Here is a 26,760-nt window from a genome sequence, read left to right as displayed (position 1 = left end):
ACCTGCCCTACTGAGACAGGGAAATTCACACCCATCTGTCCCAGCCTCCTTATCCCTCTCCCAAATCAGAACCCTTCACCCTCTGCCCTGCGCCCCAAGGCAATTACATTTCAGCCTCAGGACATCTGAAACTGGGATGCAGGATGTTCCAGTTCAGGTGTTTTTCTATCCTGGCTTTGCCTCCCAGTACATAGCCCCTCCCCTCCCTGGCCAAAGGAAGTGGGGTGGATCCCTGGGCTATGTTCTAGCATTTTGTTTTTGAAGGGGAGCATCCCCAGCACCATACATCTCGGCCTGGCTTTCCTGGTAGTCCTTTGAGGCCTCCATCACCCTTCTCGCCTTTCTGGCCCTGGAGATAGAAGAGGCAAAATGACCAGAGTTAAGGGACAATAGCAGGGAAGTTTCAACTGGGGGAGGACACCTGCCTTCTAGATTTTCAGTGTGTGCCCCTTCTCCTGAAATGGAATGGCTTCCACAGGAGGTCAGACAACAGGAAGAACTTCCCAACCAGCCAGGACACTCACTCCACCAACATGTGACATTATCCACTGTGGAGTGGTGACTATTTGAACAAGGCAGATAACTAAAAGGGGAGGGGAGGGGACAGCCCATCGCCCACTGTCACATCCTCTGGAAAGACCTTGAACACCTCTCTCCTTGTACCTATGGGGTCAACAGACTACCCTTTCAAGCCCTGGCCTATTACCTTCTGGCCTGTTGAGCCTGGGAGTCCTGAGGGTCCCTGAGATGAGGAGGGCACACAAAAGAAGAGGTGAGGAAGGGAGGTGAGGCTGGACCAGGATCTGACATCCCTTCCCTAGTGCAGGTCCAAGGCTCACCAAGGCTCCTGACTCCCCCTTCTGGCCTTTAGGTCCTTCTGCACACTGAATAGAGAGACAAGGGCTTGAGAGGGGTCCAGGGCTGGCCCTGCTGTATCCCTAAAGCCGGCCTCACTTCACAGTCTTACCTGAAGTGGGGCATCTGGGGAGACTCGAACGCAGTCATTGCCCTGTAGATAAGGAACAGGAGTCAGGACTGAGCCTCCTGGAGAAGTTACCCAAGACCTGTTGCCAAGAGGCAGGTTTAGGCATCCCTAAAACAGGCTTCTACATAGTCATCCCGGAAGGACGCCACCCTCATTCCATGTGGCCAGGCCTCTTGCTGAGATGATGTGACATTGGCGCCCATCACTCCCAGCCCCAGGACTAGCTGGGAAAGAAAGACACTGCCGTGGACTTGGCTGGGGGACTCACCCGTGCACCCTTCTCTCCCTTGGGGCCTGACGGACCAGGCAGGCCTCGCTCACCTTTTCCTCCCTGTGAGTAAAACCAGAATGGTGGTTAGGCCTGGAGTGGGAACGGGAAACCTCTAGGAAGCGCTCTCTACCCTGGTCATCTTCACCCATCCCTCTGCATGTGTGTGTGCGTGCACTTATAATTCCTCCCCAGGACTTTCTATGCACCACATGCCACGTATGGACTCCATACACACCAAAAGGCTCCATTTGGTAACCTAGAGTTTCACACAAGAGGGTATCCCTTCCCCCATACACATGCACACCAGCTCACATGCAGCATATCCAGGGCACATATGTATAGACACATATGGGCAGGGAGGTGACATAAACCCATGATGGTTGAGTGTCAGACTGCCTGACTTCAAATCTTGTACTTGCTAGCATGGGACACGAGGTGAGTCATGTCGACTCGCTGAACCTTGGTTTCTTCAACAATAAGCTAGTGTTCACATCAGCACCTGTGTCCAGGTGCTGTGTGAGGAAGGCAGGGAATGCTGCAGCCAGGGCGCTGGACACAGAGCCTGTGCCCAGTTAGCATTCCATGAAATTAGCTCTAAGAGCCACATTACATCATGCATGCTTACATGTGTCACGCCCACCCCGTCGTTTGCAAGCTCTGCGGGCCATCAGGTCCAGGAACCTATGGGTTCAACCCTCAGCCCCAGCGAGCTGTATGTCCTAGAATGTACAGTAAGGTAACACCCACGTGGACCCATCCAGTGACCCACACTTGATGTAACGAGCCCTCAGTTTCCCCTGAAATCAAATGAGAGTTCTCACCCCCTAGGATGGGTACTGGGAAGGGTCCCGGATGTGGTAAGTGAGCGCATGTGGGACCCACGGCCTGGTACACTGTAGGGCTTCAGGAAAGGGCGGCTCGGAATATCTTAGCACACAAATAACCTGCTCTTTCCAACAGACACAGGCACAACTGCTCCACACTCAAGCACACCCAGATAGTCCTGATATAAACACACAACCACAGGGCTACATGCAATGGGATGGACTGGGGCCACCACAGAGGGCAGAAGGACCCTGTTCTCTGCTGAGACTTACCTTGGGACCAGAGGGACCAAGTGTGACCTAAGAGAACAGAAGAGAAAACATTACACTTCAGGCAGTAAGAAAAAGCCAGGGGCCAGTGAGGGTTCACAAGCATAATGACAGGGCCTGAATCCAAGCCCCAGTTCTGCCTCCTAGGACAATCAGCGTGTTGACTTTATTTCCTAACACTATAAACTCTGCAGAGAGATCTCATCTACTTTCTTTAAGCTGCCTGCCTTTGGCTAGCTCTGTCCCCAGTTGCTAGGATAATATGGCTGTTCAGTTGCCATGGTAACCAGCGCACATCTGGAGACCATGGCCATACCAGATTTGATGGGGGACTGGGTGAAAAGAGAGGCAGACAGCAGTGGGGGTACTTCCTGATGTCCCCTCAAAGTCAGGGGACTTGTGCCCTTTTTGTACCAACGTGGCATGTCAGAAGGTCAGGCAGCGACTGACAAGAACAGACACAGTGGACATGAGCCGGGCTTACATTGAATCCCTCTTCTGTCCTTCCAGAATCCCAAAGAGAGGCCAGGCCATGCCTGCTATCAGGAAGAGGCGGGAAGTCTAGTCTGGCCCTGAGATACGTATGGATTTGAGGGCCAGTGCTGGGCCTTAGGACGCTGAGCAGTCCCTCCCCCACTCTAGGCCAGCAAGGTGACTTCGGAAGCTTTCCACACCAAGCAGGCCCGAGATCCTGAGGGGACAGCAACCAAGGTCCCAATTCTGCAGGCAGGCCACCACCCATTCCATTCTACTCTGGGTCGCAACACACCATCCAGATCTAAAGGCAGATGCTATTCTCTCTGTAGCCCTGGCTTGACAGGCCTGGGGGCAGGGGACAAGCTCAGCTCTGGGAGACAGTCAGGAGGGGTATGAAAGGGCACAAAGCCCCCTTGTCCTCAACCAGGAAACTCCAGCCCACTCCAGGCAATGTCCACTCCCAGGCCTCACCCACGCCGCCTGCACACCCTCCATTGACTCACATTGCTCTCCCGAGCACCATGGACACAGGGTGGGCACTGCAAGGGAAGAAGAGGCCAAGAGGTCAATGCTGAGCCTGAGATCAGCCCTCCACCCCATCCCTGCCCAACACACACACACAAGCCAAAGAGCATCACATATGTCCCTCAAGACAAGGGGATCCAAGAGGAGTAGGAAGATAGGAACCCCAGGAAACCAGCCTTGCCCCTCATTGCCCATCACCCCAGACCCCTAGCTGTTTTCCAAATGAGGAAACTAAAGCCCAGAGGGGAACAACAGTGAGCCCCAGACCACGTAACATGTCAGTGAAGACCGAAGATCATAATTTAAAGGTTCTTGGGCTGGAGAGATGGCTTAGCGGTTAAGCGCTTGCCTGTGAAGCCTAAGGACCCCGGTTCGAGGCTCGGTTCCTCAGGTCCCACGTTAGCCAGATGCACAAGGGGGCGCACGCGTCTGGAGTTCCTCTCTCCCTCTATCTGTCCTTCTCTCTGTGTCTGTCACTCTCAAATAAATAAATAAATAATTAAAAAAATAAATAAATAAAAAATAAAGGTTCTGTGGCCAAGGCCTGGACTCTCCCCATGATGCCCATGGCCATTCGCTTCCAACTCAGCAGGCATGCCCTCCAGGGCTTTCACTGCACCACCCAGGGCAAGGCAAAGGGCAGATGGGGCTAGAGGCAGGCCCCAAGGAGCGCTAGGGGTCTACCAGTGCTTCACCCAAAGGGTTTGTCCTGACACCCCTCCTCAGAGTCCCTCCCTTGGCAGCCCAGACGAGAGGCTCACCTCACTGGCTGCTATCTCCTGGTGGACCTGGGAAGAGGGAGGCATGGAAATGCGTGGGAAACTTGGAGATCAAACACAGCTACTACCCCCTGCCTAGGAGGCAGCTTTCTAGAGAATTCCAGGTACTGCCTGTCCCACCCACCTGTCTTCCCCCTTTCAAAGCTGGCACTACACAATCGAGCTCTGTCCGAACAGGCAGAGACTAGAAGAGGAGTGTCTTCTCCAAAGGTTTTACACAGGGCACGCAGTACAGACAGAGGGCACCATGGACTCCACCCCCCGCCCACCATCTCTACCTTTGCTGCCCTTTCTGCCTTCTGGTTGGTTCTTCCCATCAGCTGGGCATCCACCTGGGGAGATAGAGGAGCTGGTATCTGGGGAGAACATGCTGAAAAGGACATATGGGCCCCGGGTACCTCCTCAGTCTGGCATCTGACACCTCTCAGGGCATCTAAACCTTGCTCAGGCCCCCGAGGCCGCCCCCACAGGCGCCTTTTCATTCCCCCCCCCCCATGTGGTGCTGGTAAAAACAGGCCATGAATCAATGGAATCCTGTGTTCCTGCAGCCAAAGGCTGGGCATGATGCCCGAGTGGGCAGGGACGCTGCCCAGCCAGAGGGTGGTGCTGAAGAAGGAATAAGGCTTCCCTGCTACCTCTGAAGAACCTGGGAGTGGACAGGGCAGCTGGCCATGGTGCTAGGCAATGAGCAGACACTGTGGGAAACAGTGCAAGCGAGCCTCTGGTCCCACGTACCCCCATCCAGGAACACCTGCCTTTAAGTATACCTTGTCCTGCCCTCCACAGGAGGGTCCAGGTGGCATTAGAGAGGGTCTTGGAAATGCCAGAGTTAGATGGGCATAAGGCTCAGTGCCAATAGGTGGGTGAGCACAGAGTTACCCCATCAAGGCGCTCTCTCTCTTTCCCTCCCTCCCTCCCTCTCTCCCTCCCTAAGTCCCATAGAGTGATGCAAGCAGACCTAGCATCTTCCCGTCCCTCCAGGTACATAGCCAGCTGAGTCTTGTAAGGCTAGGTCAGAGGCAGGGCAGTGTCCCTTGTGCCAGCCCTGCCAACCCACCTTGCTGTTCTGAGGCTCCTCCAGGCAGAAGCAGCGGGTATAGACCTTGCCCTCTGTCTGCGGGTTGATCTCAATAAGCTCGTTGCTCTGGGTGTCCCGGCGGGCCTTGGAGGTCTCTGGGGGGCACTGTTCAGTGTAGGGGAAGGACTAAGGTCAGTACAGAGGTAGATGCATGCTGAGAACCCTCCCCTCCCCTTCCAGGCCCCTCCTGACTCCAACACAGCATACACTATGACTGACTACTCACCCCTCCTGGTAAAATCTCACAGCAACCCTCCTCCAGCACGAGCTCTGGGTCACAGTAGATGTGTGCCTGCTGAAGGTCAAACTGCAGGGGACATGCGAGTTAATTTCATTTCAGATGATCAAATAGCTCTGTGTCATGCCCCCCCGCAATGATGCACAAAGATGCCTTTACCCAGGATTTGACCTCAGCTGTCACCAAAATCAGAAAATAAAAAGAAGAAATAAAGAAAAAACAAAAACAGGTCGAGGAGGCCCAGAGAAACAGGAAGGAGGTCTCATTCAAGCTGAACCTAGTTAGCAGACATGAATGCAAGGAAAGACATGCAGGTAGAGGGAACGGCATAGGCCAAAGCATGGACTGTGAATGTAGTATGTGAGCCAGAAGACTCGGATGGAATTGGTCAGAATGGAAGCAAATGGAGAAATGTAAGGAGGACACTTAAAAGCTCATAGAAGTCGGGCGTGGTGGTGCACGCCTTTAATCCCAGAACTCAGGAAGCAGAGGTGGGAGGATCGCCATGAGTTCAAGGCCAGCCTAATACTACCCCGGCTAGAGTGAGACCCTACTTTGAAAAGCCAAAACCAACCAAACAAACAAAAAGCTTATAGAAAACCCAGATTACAGTGGGCTTTGAATGCAGGCTGACATGTTCAGACTGCATCTAGAGGGCAGTGGGTTAGGGGAGAGCTCTGAGCAAGGGAAGATGCATATCCCAGAGCTCACTCAGGGTTCCCAGAGGTGGAAATAGAAGCCAGAGTCTAGCTTAGCACTCACTGAGACGGGCTTGCCCTGCTCAGCGTCCAAGCCCAGGAATACATGGCCCCCAGGACGCATGGGTCGCCGGGGACCCAGAGGGTGGGAGGAGGCGGAGATGCAGTCCACGTGCACGGAGGCCACACGTCCAGCCACGCTCAGCATCAGCTTGTGCCACCTCAGGTCGAAAAGCTGAGGCACGGGAAAGAGGCAGGACACAAAGTCGCCGTCTTGACCTTGCGCCCGAAGCTCCAGACTCCTCTCTTGGCTGTTGACTTCCAGAGAGATCTGTGGAGAATTGGGAAAAAGAAATGACAGAGACTCAGAGCTCCGAAGTGACACCATGATGGTGGAGGGCCTCAAGCTCGTGTCACAGACGGGGTCCGGAATGGGAGGAAAGCTGGCTGGGGCTACAAAGCAGTGCATGCTGGGAGAATGGGATGGGCCCTGGTGGGCGGAGGTGATGGCTGGGGGATTCAAAGGTCAGCACACAAATCACAAGCTTAGGCAGAAGCTGGGCTGGGAAGGTGTTCTCCGATGCCCAAGGAGTGGGCTGGGCTCACCTGGGGGTAGCCATCTGCGTCGGTCACTTGGAATAAGTACCATGTGTTCTGGAAGGTGTGCTTCTTCAACAGGAGTGTCAGGACCAGGGCAAACTCCTCTGGGAAGCCACGGGGAAATACTCGTCTTCAATGGAACAGAGAGGGTGCTCTGAGACCCAGGGAAGACCAACCACAGTGCACCCTAAGCCCACAGGACTATTGAGTCTGAGTCCCGTGCAGCACACACCTCAAAACACATTACACATTCATTCTGCCATGCTCGCTGAGAACTTTCTGGGTGCCAAGTGTTGGCTGACTGCCAGGGAGGCCAGTGGTGAAAATAGAGAAGGTGTCTGTCCCCCATGGCACCCCATGGGCTCTGATCAGTGGAGGTACCTGATCAGAATGGCCATTTTAGTACTGCATTATAATTTTGGCAAGGAGGTTTCTAAGGAAGACAGCATGGTGTGGGATGGGGGTGAATAATGGGCCTGGGATAGAAGAGGAAATGCTAAGAAAAACGGGTTCTGTATGACCAGAGTAGCAAAAAGACAGAGGAGCATCTGTAGAGGTGAGACCAGAGAGGTAAGATGGGGCCAGACCACCCAGGGGCTGGTGAGAGTCTGAACTTCACACACACACAAGGGGTCTGCTCACACAAGCACGTCAACACACACCATGCCTGCCAAGTTCCCGCCCCTATTCTGGGGTTTCCATGGCGCTGACAGGATATGAAACTGGTTCTGCCCAGAGCTGTGAGTGGGGCTGCCAGGTGCCCCTCACAGCCCACCCTGCAAACCTGGGGTCAGAGATGTGGTAGACCAGGCATGTGGGGGGAGGAGTGAAATGACCCCCAGAGAAGCCCCAGGCTTAAGCCCGACATCCAGAGTGGCTGGGGTGCGGCTGAGGTCAGAGTGGATGTCCGATGGCCACCCTAAGGCCTTTACCGCGTGGGCTGGGTCAGGGGGGCAGCCCCCAGCCTCAGGATGAGCGGTCCCTTGGGGTTGCGGATCTTCTTTATGGCAGGCGTCTTCATGAGGTTCAGGCGGCGGATGAGGCTGAAGCCTTGAGGGGGGGGGGTGACACCAGGGCAGGTGAGGAGCGGTGCAGGCCACTCCAGGAAGAGTAGGAGACAGGCAGGTTTGAGGGGGTACTCACCAGTCACATTGGCTGACAGGTCACTGCTGTGTTCCAGCTTGAGTCCTTCTTGCTGTGAAGGTGGGCACTTGTCACCTGGGAGAGAGAGTCGGCCCCAGTGCATGAGGGGCTCAGGTCGGCAGCTGCCCAGCGGGGCACCCCATAAGTAGCAAGTTCATAGTCTTTCCTCTGGACCTTTTGCCCAGTCTACCTTGAGACTGTCTTCACAGCTAGCTGCCTTCTGACCCTGGCTGCCCAGCTAAAGACAGAGGATCATCCCAAAGCCACCGAGTGAGCTCAGGACCAGAACCTTAGAAGCTCAAGTCTCACAACACCCCCATACAGGACCAGACCAGTGGCCGAGGAAGTGAAAGAAACCCTGGGTGGCACCAGAGCATAGACAGTGGGGAGCTCCCGGGATGGGAAGCTGGTCCCAGCCACCGTGGATACGCACGGTTTCCTCCATGAGGCAGCGAGAGAGGGGCAGTCAGGGTGAGGGAATGTCAGGTTCATGGCCACTCTTGGAGTCATGTACAATTGCGAGTGCGTGGCTGCACATGACGGAGCCGCAGACACTCGTGTCCCCAGGACTGCCCTGTGAACTTGGTACTTGTGTCCTCTGCCATGGGTGGAGTTCCAGTTCCCACATCCAAAACAGACAAGCAGGCCAGACACAAGTCTGAGCTAAGAGGATGACTTTTCACCTGCATATCTGTCTAGTGAAACAGGGAGAAGAGACTGAGGGGCTGAGACGACCACGGGCTCAAAGGCACACTGGGCTGTGGGTTCTAAGCAGGCCATACTAAAGGCTTCTGGGCAAAGGGATAGATTAATGCCAGTGTCCAAAGCCCCGAAGGGACAAGCTGGCAGTCGCAGGCCTCCCTCTCTCTGGGGCTGTGATTCTCCTTGACACGTGTTGGGGGAGGTCCTGCACTAGAGGCTAAGATCAAAAGGTCCTTCCCAGCAAGGCAGATGGGAGGGTGGCTGGAAGAAGCCATTCAAGTCCCCTTCAAGAAGGTAGCCAACTTCAAGCTGGCTTGGTTGGAAGGAGGAACCCTGGGTCCCCAGGCACAGTAACCCACTGGAGTCTCCCTCCCCTGGGTCTGGCCGGAAAGACCATCACTGTCTTGAGCATCATAGCAGCAGTGGGTGACTCACCCTTGGCAAAGAGCCCAGATTCCTTACAGATGTTGAAATTCTCTGCCCTAGCCCCCAGGGGACCTGGTGAGGGAGAGGACAGCAAAACTGTGTGTGTGTGTGTGTGTGTGTGTGAAACACATGTGTTTGCACGTCCCTCCTATACCCAGTGCACAAACCCTCCTACTCTGCATCAGCCCCTTGGTTCCAGCCCCCCTTGGCTGAGTAGACTTGGGTTCGAGGAGTTCTGTTGCTGCCTAGCTAGGCAATGCAGCTACTGAGCCCAGAGGGCACAAGGCTGGGCAAGTTGCCCAGTCAACTTCCCCTGGCATCAGATCCTGGAAAGCTGCACCCTTTCTGTGTCCAGAGTCTGAGCCTTGGGATGGGCTGGCATCAGGGGTCCAGGCTGGTGTGGAGGAGGAGAGCGAGACCGGACCATGGGGTCATCACCATAAGAAGGGGCAGAGGGGCTCAGCAGCTTTAAGGATGGGTGCCTTCTGCAGGGAGAATGTAGCACCCATTCCTCCCAACCCTACCCGTCCCAGCAAGGTGTTCAAGGATGGGTTTGTCCTCAGGAGGCCTGTTCTTCCCCTACCCACTCAACACAGATCCAGAGTACAAGCAAACACAGGACTGCTCCAAGATGCAAACCCAAAGATGCTCAAAACGAACACACACGCAAACACACACACACACACACACAAGCTCAATTGTGTAAACACTTCAGGCCACCTGGAGCTCAGCTCCTAGACTTTCTTATAAATTTCCACTGACTGGCATGTACATGGTCACACATGTGCAGTGACCCCAGCACCTCACGGAGCCAGCTGCAGGCCTGTGTCATCTCACCTGTAACTGTCCCATGGCTGAAGGTGGCCCAGAACCCAAGCAGCCACAGGCCAGGAGCCCAAGATATCCACATACTGGTCCAGAGGGGTCAGCTGCAGCCAGAGCACCTGAAAACCAGAGATCGGGAAGGTGGGCTCCTGAGTCCCAATAACACAGCCACACATGGGTGGGTGGTACCAGCCAATGACACCCAGGCGCCAGGACTTCAATGGAATGAGATCTAGACAGTCCCTCTCAGGGGCCCCACACAGGCCTAGGGCAAGGATCTGGGCAGAGGTGATAATCAAAATATTTAACCATCAGTACGGTCCAGACATCCACCAAGCAGAGCAGAATGCTGGCTACAGCACAGAAATAGCGCCCAGGCGGCATGTGGCTTTGCCAGAGGCAGCTGCTAGATTGAGAAGAGGTCTACAGGGTTCTAGAAAGCCACAGAAGATGGGAGTTGAGGGGGGCATAAGCAGGAGAGATTTGTCAAAAGGCTTGGAAATGTTCCAGGGCTGTAACAACCTATATACTGGGCTGGATAAGCAGCCGGTACCTGGCAAGCTGTACCCACCTCGGCAGACAGTCCTGCCAGGCACCCATGAGGTCAAGGTCTACAGACTGGGCTGCATCTCCTGGCAGGGATCACAGAGCTGTATGTGGGCCAAGAAAGCTTCCCCTTATGGGTACAGTGGATGGGAAAGCAGGTCGCCAGGACTCGGGGCCTTGGTGCCAACCTCCCCTGCTGATGGATGTTCGTCTTTTAGTTTTATTAAACCCTGATGGATGGGCCCAGATAAATCAATTCAGGCTCAGCAAGTGGCCGGGAGAGCCATATATCATCTGGCCTTCCCCTGGACAGGCAGCTCATGTGCACGCACACAGAGCTATGTCGGCTATGTGTCAGCACCACACACGAGCATATACATACTGGTGCATGCAAACAAACCTATCTGCACACAGTCATGTGCGCAAAGAAACACCAGAGTCAACAAGCCCAGAATCTGCACATACACACGTATGTAGCCAACCCATGACCTCCCCTCCAGGAAGCCTTCCTGTCGGGAAGTTCTTATGGAAGGCTGATCTCATTTCTTCGGGTTGAATCCTATGTTCTATCCTTTGGTCCTGGACGGGGGATAAGAACAGAGCCCTTGGGGCTGGAGAGATGGCTTAGTGGTTAAGGCACTTGCCTGCAAAGCCAAAGGATCCTGGTTCGACTTTCCAGTACCCACATGTAAGCCAGATGCACAAGGGGATACATGCATCTGGAGTTCGTTTGCAGTGGCTGGAGGCCCTGGCATGCCCATTCTCTCTCTCCCTCCCTCCTTCTCTCTCTCTCTCCTTCATTCTCTCTCTCAAATAAGTAGATAATTAAAAATAAAAGAACAGACCCCTTGCTCTAATATATTTGGGGGTTGGACACCAGCTCCCTTCTCCTAGAATGGAGCTGTGTCCCCACCGTACTCATCTCCCATCTTAAGAGGTGTGCACATCCACTATCAAACCCTACCCGGGCCTTCCCCTCCTGTCAGCCAATGGAAGGGCTGCCGGCTGTGGGCGGCTTGTGGGTGCATGTGGAGGCGTGAACATGGATGCACTCATGTTCGCTTCCGGCTCCCAGTTTCTGGCCTCTACTCCTAGGCCCAAGTCTGAGTGAAGGATTATAGGGATGGCAGGAGAGATGCTTCCAAAGAGATACCCTCTTTCCCAACACAGGCACAGACTGAAGGCAGGGAGAGCAGGACGAGGGTGGAGTTTCCAGCTCATCCTAGCCCAGAGGGGCGCTGCCACTTGTCCCAGGTCACACAGCAACTCAGAGGCGGAAGGGGTTCTTTCAGCCTAGAGTCAGGAGGCAGCCCAGTCCACACCCACTTACCGATGGCCCGGGGAGCCCCTCACTCAGCAATCTAGGAGGCCCCAGGGCAGCCAGCTCGGGCAAAGCGGGGCCTGGGGTCTGCTGCCACCGTGGGGTGTGTTTCCTCGATGTGTCTCCCAGCAGACCGCACCCCGAGTGTGTCCCCAGCTTGCCCGGAGCTCTCCGGGTGAGTGCTGCCCGGCGCACGCCTGCCTGCCTGCCTGCCGGGACTGCCGGCGACTCCAGGAGGGGGAAGAGGGGCGGATCCTGGGGGGCTGCCAGGAGGCTAATGGAACCCAGCTGGGCCGGCCCGCCAGGCCGGAGCAGGGGGAGGAGGGAGGCCGGGAGGAGGGCTCGGGGCGGCCGCGGAGGCGCCGGCCGGCGAAGGCACCGCAGCGCCCCTGGCCTGGCCGCGCGCCCGGGGCCCGCCCCTCGCAGGTCCGCAGCCAGGTGAGCCGGCGGCGAGGCAGGACCCTGCGTGCCCCGAGCCGCTCTGGAAGCGGCGCCTGCAGAGGGCAGGCGAGAGGGAGGCCCGGCGCTTCCCGAGCCAGGCCTGGAGTCGAAAGCGCCTCCTCTGTTTCCCCCTTTCGCTTTCCCTGGCTGGGACCCCAGAAAGCTGAGGCGGGTGGGGACCCTCCTCCAAGACCCGTGGAACCCGTGACGTGGCTGCTGACCAAGCCTCAGTGGTCAGATTTTTCCAGTGCCTGGGTCTGTCCCTCAGTCTGTGTTGGGGGGAGGAGCGGGGCACCCCCCACACACACACACATCATTCCTGTGCTAAATTAACCCCTTTTGCTCCGCCTTCATTCTCACAGAAGTGGGAGCCAGTGAATCCCTCGTTCCTCATTATTCCATGAGATTGGAAGGGCTCAGTTCCCTGGCCCAGCTCTACCTTTGAGGCTTTTTATTATTTACTCAGTGTGTGTATGTGTGTGTGAAGGGGTGGGGGGGAATTCAGACTGGCTTTGAACTCACGATGTAGCTGAGAGTAACGTTGAGCTTCCGATCTTCCTGCCTCCCGTGGTGCTGGGATTACAGGCTGTGCCACCAAGCTTGGTTTATGTAGCGCTGAAAATCCAACCCAGGGCTTTGCTCATACTAGGTAAGTGCTACGCCATGAAGCTACACCCCAGCCTCCTTTTCCTTTCACTTTTTATTGTGAGATAGAGTCTCATCGGGTTGCCCAAACTGGCCTTAAACTTTCAATTCTCCTGCCTCAGCCTCCAGAGCAGCTGGGATTACAGCGCCGTGCCTGGTTCAGTTCCATTTAACTCTGTGAGATGGGATAACGATAGCATCTGCCTCGTGAAGCTTTGTTAAAGGAAACTCATTAACGTCTGTAAAAATGCTTAGACGTGGTCTGGCACATAGGAGGAGAAATATTTGCTGCTATTTTCATTATTATTGGGATCCCTGGCAGAGAATGGGGCGGGGGTGGCCGACGAAAGTTGATCTTATTCATCAGTGATAGGGAGGGGTTGCTTTATATCCAGAGTCCAAAGAAACAAAAGAAATTGAGGTTGGATGAACAGTAGGTCAGTTCTATCAAGGCCAAGGGAGGCGGACCAGGCGAGTCCCTCACAAGGGTGGCAATTTCTTGGCCTCAAGGTTGAGGAACCATGCAGATGGGTTCAGTAGGCTGGCAGAGTAGATGTGGGGAAGCAACTAAAGTGCCTTGACTTGGGGAGTGGGCTTCCCATTGAAGCAGACGTGTAGATGTGGTCCTGTAACCCCATCTAACCCAGGCTGGGGATGGCAGGCCTGGGATTTCCCGCCTCCAGCCCTAGAGGCGCTGAGTCAGTGGAAATCCCAACCACGCCACCGAGGCACACCACTGTGGTCCCTGCACTGCGCCTGGGCCCAGATGTAGTGGCGGCAGTGGTGGGGGTCTGGGAAATGCTGAGCTCAGCAGGCAGGAAGCACAGGGGTGGGGCTTTCACAGGCTCTGGCAGGAAGGGTGGGAAGTCCAGCTTGCTTCTGGAGTACTGCCTCCCTCTAGGCCTGCTGGGAAAGAAAGGAGCATAATTTGTTCTAAGAATTCCATCCATGCTAACTCCTTCAATCACTACTGCGACCTAGGGGCAGCGTTCTGTGTTGACCCCCGCGTTGCTGATGAGAAACGGAGGTTCTGGGAACAGCGCGGCACGCTCCACCTCACACAGACCAGTGGTAGATTGAAGCTCGGCTCTCACCCCTCTGCCATCCCAGCCACTCCTGCTCTTCACACACCCATGCCCCAGGTGAGAGCAATTAGAGCTGTAGGTGCAGGAACCTGAGAAGGGGGTGTGCAGAAGCCTTCCCATAATACCCCAAGGCTGTCGTTCACAGAACAGCTAAACCTGGGACATGCCCACTGCCTGGATCCACCACCAGTCTAGAGATGTGCTTGTGCCCCTTTCTTGCTCTGACACATGCCCACACAGCCAGATAGGTTCTTACACAGTCCCGGGTTGCACACATTTTGTTTTGTTTTGTTTTTTCAAGGTAGGGTGTCACTTCCGGCCCAGGCTGACTTGGAATTAACTATGTAGTCTCTGGGTGGCCTCGAACTCACGGCGGTCCTCCCACCTCTGCCTCCCAAGTGCTGGGATGAAAGGCTTGCGCCACCATGCCTGGCTGGGTGAACACATGTTTACACAGATGTGTGCATACACACCTACCTCCTTGCAGGGCAGATATAGGAGCCAGGTCACCCCACAGAAATAGATTCCTGGACATATCCAAAGACAGGCATGCCTGTAATCCCAGCTACTCAGGAAGCCAAGAGAGAAAGATTGTAAGTTCAAGGCCATTGTTTTAAATATTTTATTTTTATTTATTTATTTGACAGAGAAAGAAGGGGAGAGGGAGAGAGAGAGATTGGGGAGATTGGGCACGTCAGGGCCTCCAGCCACTGAAAACGAACTCCAGACACATGCACCCCCTTGTGCATCTAGCTAATGTGGGTCCTGGGGAATTGAACGTGGTCCTTTGGTTTTGCAGGCAAACGCCTTAACCGCTAAGCCATCCCTCCAGCCCAAGGCCACTGTTTTAAAGTAAAGTTTAAAAAGGGGCACATGGAGTGAGGGGCAGGAAGGTTGGGTCATTGGCAGAGTTGGGTCATTGGCAGAGTGCTTGCCTAACATGTACAACAGTAGGTTCGTTCCCCCAGCACCAGAGATGGAGTGAGGAGGAAACATGCTCATGCATGTACACAGACATACACAGAGAAACAGATGTGTAGCCCAACACGGTGCCTTGTGCCTATAATCCCAGCACTCGGGAAGCTCGGCAAGAAATTTGCATGTTCAAGGCCAGACACTGTCTCAAAGTAAAAAAACATGGAGTTGGGTGGTAGAAGTGTTAGGTCGGTGGAAGAGTGCTTACCCAACATGCACGTGACACTGGGTTCATCCGCACCAGAAGACACTGCATAGACTTGAATGCACACACAGGCACATGCATGTACATGGACATGCATATAGAAACAGACATGTAGCCAAACATGGTGCCTCATGCCTTTATTCACAGCACTCAGGAGACTGAGATAAGAGGATTATCATGAGTTCAAGCCAGCCTGGACTGGAATGAGTCCCTATCCCCCCCACCAAAAAAAAAAAGAAAAGAAAAGAAAAGAAAAGAAAGGAAGGAAGGAAAAGAGAGAAAGGAATAAAAAAGAATAGATATGTACCAATAGGCATACTTACCCAGCTGCACAAGCAGATACCTGCAGAACCATGGCACACACACACAGAGACATGCACACACTAGTCCATGCACACACATACACACATGTGGCTATGCCAGTGCATTTATGTGCATTCAGCCCCTGAAAGCACTGCACGCCAGCAAGCAGGGTATCCCGTGGGGCCGGGCTTGGTGCCCTCACCCCAGATGGCATCGCCACGAGGTAATCAACTCTGCTAATCGCCACCAGCTGCCCTGGAGCCTGCCTGCCGCTGCTGGGTGGGACTCACAAGGCCTCCTGGGCCTGGGGTAATGTGCGCAGATGTTGGTGGTGCTCAGGGGCCCTCCCATTACCCCACCAGCCACCGGGAATCCCCATATGGCAGGGGCATCCCTTGGGGCTGGGGTAATGGAGCAAAGAGGCAAGATAGGGCATGATTCTAAGAGAGACCCAGGAGTCTCAGCAAGCTGAGCACATGTGGTTGGGACCTGTACTCCACATGCACACCAAGGTCCCGGCATAGGTGCACACAGATACACACACAGAGAGACATGTCACACCTGATGGATTGCTCATCGCAGATCTCCTCCTGGCTTCCTCAGCCTGATAAATGCCACCATAATTCATTCTGATGCTCAGGCCAAGGACTAAGCGTGTCTCCTGCCTTCTCTCTTCCCTGCCCTATCCTGTCACCTCTATCCCCAGAACACAGACCACATCCATCCACTCCTTCCCACTGCCACCACTACCATCCCTGCCTGAAACCAAAGCTCCCAACAGCTCTGCCCGCTGCTCACAGCCCCACCCCTGAGCCCAGCCCAGCATCCAGGAAGCCCCTTCCCAGACTCTTGTCAGCTGGTTTCTAAGAAAACCCAAATGTTTCTCCTGGTTGTATCACATCCTTCATGATCTGGCCTCTGCACAGGTCCTGGCCCACCACCTCTCTCCCTAAGCTATGTCCCCCACTTCCTTTCTCTGAATTCTCCACACTGGTTTTACACAGCAGTTTGCCCCAAGCCTTCATGAAATGGTTCACTGGCACCCAGGACTCCCCATTCCAGGATCAGCCCACCAAGTGTGCCCCCTCAACTTCCTGCTGTAGAGGAGCCCCTGTCACATGGGACCCACGGAAAACTCTGAGCAGCGTTGGATTCTGTTGTTTACAAATTTATTGTAGTTAAGGCTAAAATTTTGAACTGCCTCCACCACTCAAGGGTTAGAGTTACAGGCGTGTGCTGCTTTGTCCCACCTCTGTCCTCTTTCTTCCCCACGACGGTAGTGTCACTGGTTCTCTGGCTCTCTCTCCTGTGACTCTGCCCACCCTCCAACTCCTTCTCACTGTTGTCTCTGTTAATAACACCCCTTTCCCTCTGCTTCCAGACTGGCTCTCCAAATCTGCATCTTGTGTCTCTGGTTTCCTCTCTGTCTTTTTCTTATATTTTCTGTACCTTCATGTCCCAGCCTCTTTTCTGTCATGGACTTCTGTTCCACAATCTCTGCTTTTATGACTTAAAAAAACACTTTATTTACATTTTATTTGAGAGAGAGAGGGAAAAATATGGTGCACCAGGTCCTCTAGCCACTGCAAATGAACCCCAGACACATGCGCTACCTTGTGCACCTGGCTTTACATGGGTACTGGGGAATCAAACTCAGGTCCTTAGATCTTGCAGGCAAGTGCTTTAACCACTAAGCCGTCCCTCCAGTCCTGTTTTTATGTATGTAGCTCTAATCTATCAGCCTACAGTGTTCTCTCTCTTTTTAAAGATCTTGTATTTATTTATTTGAGGGAGAGAGAGAAAGAGGCAGACACAGCAAGTGTGTGAGTATGGGCATGACATGTGCCACTTTGTACTTCTGGCTTTACATGGGTACTGGGGAATTGAACCCAGGCTATCAGGCTTTGTGAACAAGTGCCTTTAACCACTGAGCCATCTCTCCAGCCCCCCTCTTCCTTGAAGAGTCCCACTATGTAGCCAAGGCTGGCCTTGAATTCAGGGTCCTCTTGCCCAGAGCCTTCTCAGTACTGGGATTGTAGGCATGTGCCTCCTCACCCAGCCATAGCTAGGTATAGGTCTCCATTGTCTCTTTGGCTCACTATCATTGTCTGTCTCCCACCCCCCTCTCTCTCTCACTGTCCCTCTCCCTCTCTCCCTCTCTGTCTGTCTTTCACACCCCTCCTGTCAGAAATCAACACTGCTGCTATGTCCGCACAATTGATTGTGTCCCTGTGACAGGGAGATCCATTTTTCACTGCTGACTGGCAGCTTTATGGTCCCAGTGGGAGGGCCAGAGCTCCACTGTGTTATGCCCATCTGCCCTACAGGCTGTGGCAAACCCTTCATAGGCACCCCAAACACTGGAAATATCTGCCTGCAACCCAGGCCCAGTCAAGGTCTCTTCCTTCAACTAACTCACATTACCAGGTACCTACTCAGGGAGGCTACTCTAGAGCTTTTGGAGAAGTGAGAGCACAGACCCCAGTCCAACAACTGTGGACATGAGTGTCCAGGGGGATGCTGGGGTAAGGAGACACTTTAGTATCCTGGGGCCCAGCCCCATTACTCCCTGGGCTCTGCCCATCTGTTCTGAGTGAACCATGGAGAGTGGCAGTTACTCAAGTCTCACTTCGACTCACTGTGCTATCCTGGGCCTGCATTCCTGTTGTACCACAAGATAAAACGTTGGATCCCAGCTTGATCCTCCTTGCCTGGTGTTAAAATTCCAGAAAGTATTTTGCCTGATGCTCTGTTCCTGCAGCTGTCATCATGGGGTGCGACTTTGCTCCCAGAGGACATGCACTTGAGTGTATGGAAACGGTCTTGACCATCACAATAGAGGAAGAAGGTGCAGCTGGCATCTAGAGGGCAGAGACCTGAGATGTTGCTAAGCATCCTACAATTTATAGGGCATTCCACCCAATAAGGAGCCATTGGCCCCAATATCAGAAGAGCAGAGGTTAAAAAGCCTCACCCTGCCCCACGGGATAAGAATCTGCTCCACAGAATCGCCATGTCCTTGGCCTTAACTGACTAGGGGCAGCAGTCATTAGAAGACCTGGGACTCCAGAGTTTGATCCAAGCTCTACTTTTAATAGCCACAGCTAAAAGTTATTGCACCCCTTTCAAGCGCTGGCTGGTACTGTCTAAAGAAAAGCTCAGTTTAGTCTCAGGACCTCACAGGAGGCCCTGGCGGTATTACCAGCCCCATTCTAAACACTGAGGAACCAGGCAGAGAAAAGGCAAGTGATCAGCACAACATCGCACAGCAGTCACTGGTGGCACCTGGATTTAAACTGACCATTTGGAGATTGATCCAAAGGACAGAGTGCCATCCAGGAAAAAGCCCCATGTGACAGGCGTCTGGCTGGTCCTGAGGAGAAAACCTTCTTCCTGTAGCTCAGCAAACTGAAAGCTGGAAAAAGCTGCACTGTATGCAGTCATGGGAGACAGAATTCATCAGCAGTGAAAACAGTGGATGCTAGAAACCTCGAGTTTGTCCAGACAGGCCAAATGTCTGAATGAGTGCAATAGTGGCATGTCTGCTCTGTGGAAAACCAACGGCTCTCTAATTGGACTGAAGGCCCACTCTATGGGAGGGAATACATGCCTGGTACTGAAAACCTAATCAGAAGCCTATGGCAGGAGAGGTCATGAGACTTAAGGGTATAAAGCCTGCACTTGTCTGGATAAAGGTATATATTACTCTCACCAAATTGCCCTGAAATCACTACACTTAATGTTCCTACTCATATACTAATGCTACTCTCACTTCTCCTTAGAGAAGCTTCTCTTTTCAGATGGTGATGACCACTGTGATGGCCCAAAAGGCAACATAGTGCTGAGAAGAAGGGACAGAGGAGTGTTCAGCACTGAAACATCTCACACCCTCCACGGCTCAGGGTCCATTGCGGAAGAGGTGGCAGAAAGAATGTAAGAGCCAAAGGAAGGGTATCACTCCTGTTCAAGGGTATCACAACTGTCCATACAGAATTTGGTCTTGATATCTAAGACCTCACAGTGCCTAGAAATACCCACACAAGACCCTCATAATAGGAGAAAAAAGATGATAACATCAAATTAAAAGAGAGACTAATGGACAGAGGGAGGGGATATGATGGACAGCAGAGCTATGAAGGAGAAAGTGGGGGGGAGGGGAGAAGAGGGGAGAGAAGTACCATGGTTTTTTGTCGCTAAGTATAGAAGTTCCCTCTCTCTCTCTCTCTCTCTCTCTCTCTCTATATATATATATATATATATATATATATATATATATATATATATGTAGTTTAAAAAAATAGCCATCAAGGAAATCACCCGATGTCAACCTCTGACCTCCACACATGCACAGACACCTACATACATGTGCACCTACACACATACATGCACACATACCCCCCCCACACACACACAAGAGTTTGGCATCATGGCCCAAGGATAAGTGAAGGATTCAAAACTTACCTCCCCCACTTACTTGCCATGGCCTTTTTTGTTTTGTTTTGGTTTGGTTTTTTGGTTTTTCGAGGTAGGGTCTCACTCTGGCCCAGGCTGACCTGGAATTCACTATGTAGCCTCAGGGAGGCCTCACAGCGATCATCCTACTTCTGCCTCCGAGTGCTGGGATTAAAGGCGTGCACCACCACGCCCGGCTGCCATGGACTTTTGACACGTTACCCCACCTGGTGGAGTGAACCTCCACTTCTTTGTCTGTAAAATGAGATTGTCTGTTTTGTGAAAGGAGGGTTGCTGAAAGGGTACATGTAAAGTGCTGAGCATGCTTCCTGGAATTACACAAGCCCTGGCTACTCCAGACATGGGAAGCAAGTGCAACCTCACCACCACAGTACATACAAGCCCCTGGCCGCCTTCCCTCTCCTCCTCTCTTCCTTTCTGCACCAGCACTTAGCTTCAGTTTATATTGTCTTCACCTTCCTTCCCACATGGTAGTGGGGAAGACATTTGGGGACCAGTTCCTGCCCCCCCGCCCCAGGAGTGGATCTGAGCAGATGTTTGGAGGCAGGAGTAACATGACCAGCGATGGGCCACTGAACTCTTAAAGCATGTAGTGAGTGCCCCATGGACCACCAAATCCAGAAGGACCTGCTGGGTTTCTTTTTGGTTTTTCGAGATAGGGTCTCACTTTAGCCCGGGCTGACCTGAAATTCACTATGGAGTCTCAAGGTGGCCTTGAACTCATAGCGATCCTCCTACCTCTGCCTCCTGAATGCTGGGATTAGGACTTGCTTTTACTGCCATTTTCCCCACAGCCTGAGCAACAAAGCTTAAAGCTTAAAAATAGGGCTGGAGAGATGGCTTAGCGGTTAAGCGCTTGCCTGTGAAGCCTAAGGACCCCGGTTCGAGGCTCGGTTCTCCAGGTCCCACGTTAGTCAGATGCACAGGGGGGGCGCACGCGTCTGGAGTTCGTTTGCAGAGGCTGGAAGCCCTGGCGCGCCCATTCTCTCTCTCTCTCCCTCTATCTGTCTTTCTCTCTGTGTCTGTCGCTCTCAAATAAATAAATAAATAAATAATATTAAAAAAAAAAAGCTTAAAAATAAAAAAATACTCACGAGTAAAGGAGCCCTACTACTTCTTTCTGAGGACAAATGGAGGAGTTTCCGAGTAAGGTGTGGGGAGCAGCCAGAGACTCCCAGATTCTGTCTTTGCATGCAACAGCCTCAGACAGTTGGACTCATAAAATCCATAAATGTGTGGAATCCTGGAGCCTCTGGGTAGAGAGAACCTTTGGCTGATGCTCAGCCTTCCCTCCTCCCAGTGGTGCCCAGGGCTAGCTGCGGAGGTCTGCCAACCTCGCCAGCCAGCCAGGCTGCAGGAGTGGGGCCAGGGAGGGTACAAACCTGACTTTTTTCACCAGGGCAGAAAATAAAGATCAGAGAGGATCTGGTCCCAGCTCAGCTACTTCCTGGCTTTGTTCTCTCAGGCCAGTTCCTTCACTTCTCTGAGCCAGAGTTTCCATATCTGTCAAATGGGGTGATAATAATAACCCTAAGTGCACAGAACCATTGAGAGGATTAAACTAATAACATATGAGACTAAGCCAAGTGCATAGGAAACACTCAAAGATGCTAATTATTACCGTTATTATTTGTGAGGGCTGGTGATGTACTGAGGCGTCTTGTCCTGTACCTCACACAATGTTCATCACCAACACCTCCCCCACGACCCATTTCACCATTTATCTAACTGTCTTCGTGTAGCTTTAAGAGGTCAATGATATTTCTGACAGATATAAGATAGCTTTTTCTGTGAAGTGGCCTAAATAATATGGAAAGAAATAAAACCAACTGCAGAATTGGTGAGGCATTCAGTAAAGGCTGCCACTAGTATTTGGGAACAAACGAGGACAGGTGGCCGGGCATGGTGGCACATGCCTTTAATCCCAGCACTTGGGAGGCAGAAATAAGAGGATTGCCATGAGTTCGAGGCCACCCTGAGACTACATAGTGAATTCCAGGTCAGCCTGGGCTAGAGTGAGACCCTCCATCAGAAAAACAGAAACAACCACCACAACAAAAAGAGGATGGGTGGTTGGAAGTTCAGGGAAAAGAACCTGGGTCTGTGATCTGGGTTCAAGGTCAAGGGTGTCTCCCTGTCCTTAGCAACAAGGAAGGCTGAATTTAGGGACTATTGTGAATGTACTTCCTCTAAATCAGATGGCCTTACACCTGTGATAATCCAAACATGTCCCCTCTTTGGGATGGGGAAAGGAAAGAGATGAATCAGACCCACTCAGGCCCAGCTGACCAAGTGTTCCACATCCACCCAAGTGTCCCCACTACACCTTGCCGGCCCTGCAGGGAAAAGAGCTCCTCAGAGCAGACCCATTATCCCACCTGTGCTCTGAGGGAGGGGAGAGAAACAGCTGGGACTGAACCAGGTGTTGCGCCGTCTTCCCCCCACCATGCAAACTTGCTCTCAGGTTGGCAGGCTGGGGAGATAGCTCAACTGGTAAAGTGCTTGCCTTGAAAGTATAAGAAAACAAGTTTAATTCCCAACCCATGTTTTAAAAAAAAATGCTGAGGGCTGGAGAGATGGCTTAGCGGTTAAGCGCTTGCCTGTGAAGCCTAAGGACCCCGGTTCGAGGCTCGGTTCCCCAGGTCCCACGTTAGCCAGATGCACAAGGGGGCGCACGCGTCTGGAGTTCGTTTGCAGTGGCTGGTAGCCCTGGCGCGCCCATTCTCTCTCTCTCTCTCTCTCTCTCTCTGCCTCATTCTCTGTCTGTTGCTCTCAAATAAATAAATAAAAATAAACCAAAAAAAAAAAAATTAAAAAAAAAAAATGCTGAGGCCGGGGAGATAGCTTGGTGAGTGAGGGCATTTGTTTGCAAAACCTGTTGGTGTGGGTTGGCCCCGGGGATTTGATTCCCCAGTACCTAGGTAAAGCCAGATGTACAAACTGGTGCATGTTTGTCTATAGCAAAAGGTCCTGCCATGCCCACTCTCCCCTACCCCCTCTTTCTTATGAATCAATAAAAATGGTGTTTTTTTTTTTGTTTGTTTTTTTTTTTTTTTGTTTTTTCAAGGAAGGGTCTCACTCTAGCTCTGGCTGACCTGGAATTCACTCTGTAGTCTCAGGGTGGCCCTGAACTCATAGCGATCCTCCTACCTCTGCCTCCCAAGTGCTGGGATTAAAAGCATGTGCCACCATACCCGGCAAAAATACTTTTTTTAAATGCTGGACATGAGCCAGGCGTTGTGACTCATGCCTATAATCCCAGAATTTGGGAGGCTAAGGCAGGCAGAGTGCCATGAGTTCAAGGCCAGCCTAGTTTACATAGTTCAGAACGGCTGGACTACAGAGTGAGGCCCTATCTCAAAAATAAACAAGCAAATAAACAACAACAAAAATCAAACAAGGAGTGGAAGAGATGGCTTAGTGGTTAAAGGCTTTTGCTTGAAAAGCCTGCAGGCCTGGGTTCAATTCTCCATTACCCATGTAAAATCAAAGGCATAAAGTGGTATATGCATCTTTGTTTGCAATGGCAAGAGGCCCTGACATACCCATCTTCATTTTTTCTCTCTCTGACTCACTTCCTGCAAATAAATAAATAATAAAAAAAAAAACCGAGAATTTAAAAAATCAAACAACAAAATGCTGGACACAATGACATGTACCTGTAATCTCAGCACAGAGACAGCACAAGTCTTCGGCCACGCCCCCAGACGTGCATAGCCACGACCCTGCTGGCCACGCCCCCAGGCGCCTTGACCTACTACTGTGTCTGGAGCTCACTGGCCAGACACTCTAGCCTAATTGCGTTTAAGGACAATGAGAGACTCTGTCTCATAAAAGGGTCGATAGAGATTCCGAGGAACAACACCTAAGGTTGTCCTCTGGTTTCCATGCTTACCTGCACACATACGTGCACCAGCACACACATGAACAGGCACACATTTAAAAGAGGAAGCAATGTTATTCTCATCAGCTGCGCAGTACTACATAGGCATCATTGCTCCGATTTTATAGGTGACTTGGCCATCTGCCCCTGGATTCATCCCCAATGTGAGTGCTTGATGGCAGGGCCCAGGCTCTAGGAGATATTAAGCAAGTGACCTGCAAAGAGGCGGAGCTGGGATTTAAATCCTGGATGATCTCAGCACACTCTGCTGGATAGTGGCACCTTCCTCCGTTTGGAACTCAGTTTGCTGATCTGTAGAATGGGAGTGCTTGCTTTTCATCAGACCTCTAAGATCCCAGTTGGAACTTTGTGTCTAGACCAGCTCTCCACCCAGAAGCCTAGAACAATCTGGTGAGCTTGGGTGGTGAAGGGCAGGTGCAGACGTGACTGTCCAGCCAGGGGTGGGGGCCGCAGCCAGACATACAAAAACAACCAAATAAATCAGGCCAAGGAACTCCTAATCCTTCCCGGCTGTGGCTGCTACTGCTCCCAGGGCCTGGGAGGAGGGCACCACATGGCCAAGAGTGCAGAGTCTGGCCAAAAGACTAGGAGTGATGTTGAGCCATCAACTCGGCCTCTGCTCCCGGCGGAGCGAGCGAGCGAAGGCCTGCCACTGGTGACTCAGGCCTCCCTGACCCCCTCCTGGGTGGGCACTTTCCAGTGTCTCGGCCTATTTTTAGAGCAGGCTCCAGGCCTAAGCACAAGAGGCAGGAAAGGGGGAAGCTGGGGAGGTCCTCTACCAGCTCCTCCCCTGGAGCTCCAGACCCAGGCCCTCCCAGAAAAGCACGGTGGGGAGGGGCGCCATCCCCTGCAGGGGGACGGGGGCGACGCAGGCACAGAGACGCGTCCCCTTGCCCCCTCGCGCTGGGCGCGGCCTCAGCTAAGTGGGGCCAGGAGCCTTCAGTGTGTGACTGACTGGAAGCCAAGACCGGAGGGCCTCCGAGCGACTGAGCTGGCTGGGGTGGGAAAGGGGAGGGATCTAGCAGGTTCGTGTTCGCGGGTCCAGAGCCCACAAGTCTTCGGCCACGCCCCCCGACGCCCCATAGCCACGCCCCTGCTGGCCACGCCCCCAGACGCCTTGACCCGCTGCTGTGTCTGGGAGTTTCCACCCGCGCTACTTCATGGGAGGACCCGCTTCCTACCGTCCTGAAGTAGACCCACGGACCGACCTTCCACCCGGTCCCGAAGTCCAGAGAGCTGGGATAGACATGACGGAGATGAGACCCCCTTGTGTAGGGAAGGGGACTGGGAGGGGGTCAGACGGCGAGGTTACTGGACACCTCTAAACTGCGGGATGTATTTGCCGGAGTCGGGAGAGGCTGGGAGGCTGGAGGGTCCGAGACAGCTCCAGGCACGGAAACAATCTTGTATAGATGCCAACTTAGGCAGAGGTCTCTAGACCGACTGAATCTCAGTGGCTGAGATAGTAATCCTGGAGTGTAGGGGCGTAGCTGAACCCTTGGAGAGTCCATGCTCAGTCCGGGCCCATCCTTGGTAGGATGAGGGGCTGAGGATGGAAGGAGGAGCTCGTTCCCAAGGCACCATCTAGCGGAAAGTTAGGGAATTGCGGAGAACGGCGAGGGACACAGCACCCAGATTCCCTACCTGCTCATCGACCCAGGACTTGTGCCACACGCTCTCATCTCCAGGGTTACCCTCTTTGGAAACAGAATCCATTCTCATGCCTGTTATCCCCTCAGGCCCGAATGTCATTCCTAATGGCTGCCTCCCTCCGAGGGCCTTCCCTCCATCCCAACCACTTGAAGCATCTGCCAACTACTGTGGCTGCCTCGGAGCTTATCCTGTGCCCCATGCAATCCACAATCCACATAGACAATCGGTGTTTCTAAAACAGAAATCATGTTGTTTCGCCCTCTTGATTAAAATGTTCTCATGGAAGGCTGAAGAGATGGCTTAGTGGTTCAAGGGCTTGCCTGCAAGGCCTGAGGACCCAGGTTTGATTCCCTACTACTCTCATAAAGCCAGATGCACAAGGTGGCCATGTGTCTACAGTTTGCTTACAGTGGCTAGAGGCCCTGGTGTGCGTCTCTCTTTCTCTCTCTCTCTCTCTCTCTCTCAAATAAATAAAATACTTTTTAAATCCCTATGGCATCGCTCATAGTAGTGAGAAGCTCTACATCTTCACTTGGGAATGCACAGTCTCTTCATCAGTCTCACTTCCTGCAGCCCTTGACATTCATGAGCCCTTCCATCCCATCGGAGCAAGCCCTCAGTCCTTGTCCTTTATCCTGAAACTCTACTTGGCCTAATCCTGTTCATTTGGGGAGGAGAGAGAGGTCAGTGTGGGTCAGGTGGCCTCATCTGAGCTCACATGGTCCCCAGTGCACACCTGCTGCTCATGGAGCAGTCCCTAGCCTGACTCTCTCAAGGCCTGTGGCTCTGGAGGCAGGACAGCTTATTGAGATATTAATTGTTTTGCTCCCCTGTCTCTCTTCCATCACTTCCAAGCTGGTAGCCAAGGCCTTTGATTTTCCTAGCTTCAGGGAACTGTGCTGGATGGAACACAAAAGCTGCTTGAAGTCTGATGGCTCCCACTGACTTCTGAAAAAACTAACCGTGTGGAAACAACTGGCTAGGTGCTCTCAAGGGAGGAGGAGAGGACAGAAAGGAGAGATGACATCTAACTGCATAGGGATCAGAAGTCGGGGTCCCTTGAGTAGTGATGCCCTTCCTGATCGATGACAGGAGTTATGGGGATGGGTGGTAATGTGCCTGGGAAGGCTGGAGCCTGGGCAGATACTGGGAGGTACCTGCCTCAGTTTCCCCAAGTAGCAGCAGAAGAACTGGGTAGTTAGACCTCAAGAAGCCACAAGAACTAGGACAACAGACATCTCTGTACAGCCAGGGAGAGCAAGGACAGGAGGCACTTCCTCCATGCTAGGCGCAGATGGGAACACTGAGTCCTTGCACCAGCCTATGGAGAGATGAGAAGACCCCAGTCATGGATGAGATAGAATCTTC

At 52.9% G+C, this 26,760-nt stretch overlaps 1 protein-coding gene and 1 long non-coding RNA gene across 4 annotated transcripts in view; one reads left to right on the top strand and one right to left on the bottom strand.

Moving 5' to 3' along the window:
- Nucleotides 1-11,930, bottom strand: part of Col16a1 (collagen type XVI alpha 1 chain) — a 54,169-nt gene extending 42,239 nt beyond the window's left edge. For 2 of the 3 annotated variants that reach the window (XM_045148785.1, XM_045148786.1), the window contains exons 1-17: nucleotides 11,718-11,929; nucleotides 9,854-9,960; nucleotides 7,889-7,963; nucleotides 7,678-7,795; nucleotides 6,752-6,875; nucleotides 6,210-6,476; nucleotides 5,436-5,516; nucleotides 5,189-5,314; nucleotides 4,410-4,463; nucleotides 4,114-4,140; nucleotides 3,331-3,366; nucleotides 2,354-2,380; nucleotides 1,254-1,316; nucleotides 968-1,009; nucleotides 840-884; nucleotides 707-742; nucleotides 287-349 (exon numbers count right to left, since the gene is read on the bottom strand). In XM_045148785.1, the coding sequence (XP_045004720.1) occupies nucleotides 287-349; nucleotides 707-742; nucleotides 840-884; nucleotides 968-1,009; nucleotides 1,254-1,316; nucleotides 2,354-2,380; nucleotides 3,331-3,366; nucleotides 4,114-4,140; nucleotides 4,410-4,463; nucleotides 5,189-5,314; nucleotides 5,436-5,516; nucleotides 6,210-6,476; nucleotides 6,752-6,875; nucleotides 7,678-7,795; nucleotides 7,889-7,963; nucleotides 9,854-9,926 (1,257 nt within the window). In that variant the 5' untranslated portion in view covers nucleotides 9,927-9,960; nucleotides 11,718-11,929. Of the gene's footprint in view, nucleotides 1-286; nucleotides 350-706; nucleotides 743-839; nucleotides 885-967; nucleotides 1,010-1,253; nucleotides 1,317-2,353; nucleotides 2,381-3,330; nucleotides 3,367-4,113; nucleotides 4,141-4,409; nucleotides 4,464-5,188; nucleotides 5,315-5,435; nucleotides 5,517-6,209; nucleotides 6,477-6,751; nucleotides 6,876-7,677; nucleotides 7,796-7,888; nucleotides 7,964-9,853; nucleotides 9,961-11,717 lie in introns of all 3 variants that reach the window. The other variant, XM_045148787.1, reaches the window with a different exon arrangement.
- A 341-nt stretch (nucleotides 11,931-12,271) lies between these two features.
- LOC123460843 lies at nucleotides 12,272-19,190 on the top strand. The gene is made up of 3 exons (XR_006637242.1): nucleotides 12,272-12,798; nucleotides 13,776-13,936; nucleotides 19,145-19,190. It is a non-coding gene; the product is annotated as an uncharacterized LOC123460843 (long non-coding RNA).
- The last annotated feature ends 7,570 nt before the right edge of the window (nucleotides 19,191-26,760 follow it).

Source organism: Jaculus jaculus, chromosome 5, assembly GCF_020740685.1.
Source record: "Jaculus jaculus isolate mJacJac1 chromosome 5, mJacJac1.mat.Y.cur, whole genome shotgun sequence".
NCBI lineage: Eukaryota > Metazoa > Chordata > Mammalia > Rodentia > Dipodidae > Jaculus > Jaculus jaculus.
This window is presented reverse-complemented; position numbering and strand designations above follow the sequence as displayed.